Source organism: Lactuca saligna, chromosome 7 (genome assembly GCF_052625555.1).
Source record: "Lactuca saligna cultivar CGN05327 chromosome 7, ASM5262555v1, whole genome shotgun sequence".
Classification (NCBI taxonomy): domain Eukaryota; kingdom Viridiplantae; phylum Streptophyta; class Magnoliopsida; order Asterales; family Asteraceae; genus Lactuca; species Lactuca saligna.
The window spans coordinates 32,379,652-32,382,618 of record NC_136423.1 but is presented as its reverse complement, the minus strand read 5'-3'; the positions used below and the strand labels follow the sequence as shown (position 1 = coordinate 32,382,618).

General features: G+C 36.3%; 1 protein-coding gene across 1 annotated transcript; it reads right to left on the bottom strand.

Moving 5' to 3' along the window:
- Nucleotides 1-775: 775 nt before the first annotated feature.
- On the bottom strand, nucleotides 776-1,937 carry LOC145006222 (protein GOS9-like). The gene is made up of 3 exons (XM_078965312.1): nucleotides 1,919-1,937; nucleotides 1,573-1,785; nucleotides 776-1,475 (listed from the first exon to the last, which is right to left on the bottom strand). The coding sequence occupies exons 1-3, from the start codon at nucleotides 1,919-1,921 to the stop codon at nucleotides 1,242-1,244; spliced, it is 450 nt and encodes a 149-aa protein (XP_078821438.1). The 5' UTR covers nucleotides 1,922-1,937; the 3' UTR covers nucleotides 776-1,241.
- Between the last annotated feature and the right edge of the window lie 1,030 nt (nucleotides 1,938-2,967).

Below are 2,967 nucleotides of genomic sequence, written 5' to 3'. Positions count from 1 at the left end.
AAAAATACTAAAAGTCACAATTCACCTATTCTGAATGGGAAGTCGAAACCTCATTCATCGGAATGCTATGAATGGTCAACCTACGACTTTTATTAATCAACATATTCTCAGGTTTATATTACAATTTAATTACATATAAAATTTGTTGATTTAGCCTAAAATAGAATGATCATATTAGCTCAACGTTAAACAATTCAACTTGCAAAGTCTGATTCAACAATGATTTGCAAAGATCAAAACTTATGGATTTGAAGGTTTATGTATACGAAAAATTAGTATATAGGCAAGGAAGAAGATGATTGTTCTTTGTGTTCTTATTGTCATCGTGTTTTTGGTATTCTTAATTGGTAAATGTTAATGAATACAGAGGGATAGATGAAAACACCAAAATACTCTCATGTGGATAGCATATAAAGGGTCTTAATTGTTTTCCCTTTAAGGCGGTTAAATTTAGGTGCCGACAGGACAGCCAAAAAACAAATGAATAATCAATAGTGTAACAAATGAATCATAAATAATCAATAGTGTAACAAATGAATCATATGGACTAAAAGATTTTATTTTCAACAACTGTAATTACTTTTAATATAATTTAAGGGAAGTAAAGTTTAATATTTATTTTATTTTCCGCTCCTATATCTCATTCCATCCCCAAGTTCATATTCCAGATATTTGATAGCAACGGATTTGGCTGTCGAAAATTCGTAATAGGTCAATTTTGTAGTGACTTAATTAAACCCATAGATTCCATTGAGCGACACAGCTCACTTGTATGTTGACTTTTCCTTATATGGTTACATGTATGAAAGGATAAATTGGAGTCCTCATCAAATACTCCAAAAGAAAAGGATCTGTCTCTAAGAAAAAATTATTGTGTGAACAAAAAAAAAAAAAAGAAAAAAAAAAAAGAAATCAACCCTAGCTACAAACTAAAACCAAACAAATTTATGGTGGAAGTATTAGCAAAGAAGAAAGCAAGAAAAATCCATTTAGAAGCTAAAAGCTTAACGGGGGTACATGAGAAACGTAAATGCACATGCACATGCTTATTGAACTTGACTTGGTATGCTACCTTATTTTACTAGTTTCACATCTGAAGAAACTAGATACGATCTTAAAACATATAAAATACATATATATAGGATTACCACATTTAGAAACCAAAATGACGTACGACCGACCATCTAACATTTGTTTCCATCAAACACAACATGCATGCATGCATGATGTCATATATCATGTCAAGCCTGAAGAATGACACCCAAAGAGTCTACGGAACTGCCACACTTTCCATAGAATCCCGAAAACTTACCGCGTGTGACCCCAAACGAGAAATCAGTCCCGGGGTTTGTGCCGTATTCCCCATAAGTTCTGATGTTGGTCCGGAAAGTCACTGACGTAATCACGGTGTTGTCACCAAATGATCCGACACGCCCACTAATCCCGATGAGATACTCATTGTCATCGAAGATGATCTGAAACCCAAATATAAATATCATGACTGCTATATTGTAAAAAAATCAGAACCTAACTTCGATACGTGTATACATGACAGATGAATTAGAAGCTTACCATATGAGGTGAGCCACCATCACCACCGAATTTTTCAGAAGTATGGGTGCGGCCATACCCATCCTTGTAAGTGAAGCGGATGAAATCTAAAGCGTCTCCACTGCTTAAAGCTATCTTGGTAAGTGTTGAACCATCAGGTATTATGAATTCCCAGGTACGGGATCCACCCTTTCCTCCCCACGTTGTACTCCATACGCATTCTGCATTGGCTGCCTGCATGTGGATCCAGAATAAAATATTACTAAAAGAGATAGAAAGAATTTTAGCAATGAAGAAACCATGTAAACCTGGCATTCCCTATTCAAATATAGATAACAAACTCTCAGAATATGGTGAAAGTATGTACCATTTTGGTTAGTGTGGAAGTGAAGTTGTTTGTACGTTTAGTCCGTTAAGTGTTTGGCTATATATATAGACACCAGCTTGGGGTTGTATAATTGAATATTGGAGGAGTTAGAACGAGGTGAGGTGGCATGTCTAAAACATTTCACGAGATCCACGTTTTCCAATTCCTAAAAGCTAGAGATGGTTGTTGGAAAAAAAAAAAAAATTTAATCCGATTGATACAAAATATTTTCAAAATAAAGCATTTGATTGAAAACTCACATGATGCATGTGTAAGGAGTCTAGGTGTGATCGTCTTGTATTTCCTCGTGCAGTAATTACAAGCACTCAAGCAGACATAAAACAATAATTAGTACCTAACACATTGATATTTGATAAACAAGTGTCAAAACTTTTGTATCTTTGCTTCTGTTTCCATGTCTTGTTAGGCGTTTGGGAGACTTTTCATTATACTTTTGCTGTTAAAAAAAAGGTACTCCTATGCACGATTAATTTGTCTCTCCGCTCGCTTCTTTTTCCTTGTTTCTTCTTTTTATATGTCGAACGTCAAACGTTCAGAAAAATTAAGATTATATTGATCAAGCGACGATGTTATTTTCCGTATTTTGTCAATATCTCTGCTGAAATCAGATGCACCCGAAGAAGTCATTTTTCCCTTTCTCTCCGCCTTTTTCTAGCTCCTCTCGAAACCGTTCTAAAATGTGAAACCAAAAATGTTCTCCCGGTTGTGTGTTTCCTTGAATCGAATCTTCAGAAATGTCAACCCAAGCTTTGACCAAAACTAGCTCTTCGTGTGGTAGTCATGCAGTCGGCTTTTGTCTTCCCGGTTGTGCGACACCATCGCGCGCACTACAAGAAATACGGGTATTAGCGACGACAGCCGTCGCCACAAAAGAGTAGGTTTGTCGCCGCTAAAAGTATTAGCAGTGACACGTCACCGCAAATACATCGCCGCTAATGTTTTGTCGCTAATGTCCTTCTTGTCGACGCTAATACTTACCTGTCGCTGCTAAAAACCCGTTGCTGCTAATATTTACCCTAAAACCCCTC

Excerpts from the sequence above, each read along its gene's own strand:
- LOC145006222 (XM_078965312.1), bottom strand. Across the intron at positions 1,476-1,572 it reads ATGGTGGCTCACCTCATATG|ATCATCTTCGATGACAATGA; the intron begins GTAAGCTTCTAA and ends TTTGGGTTTCAG.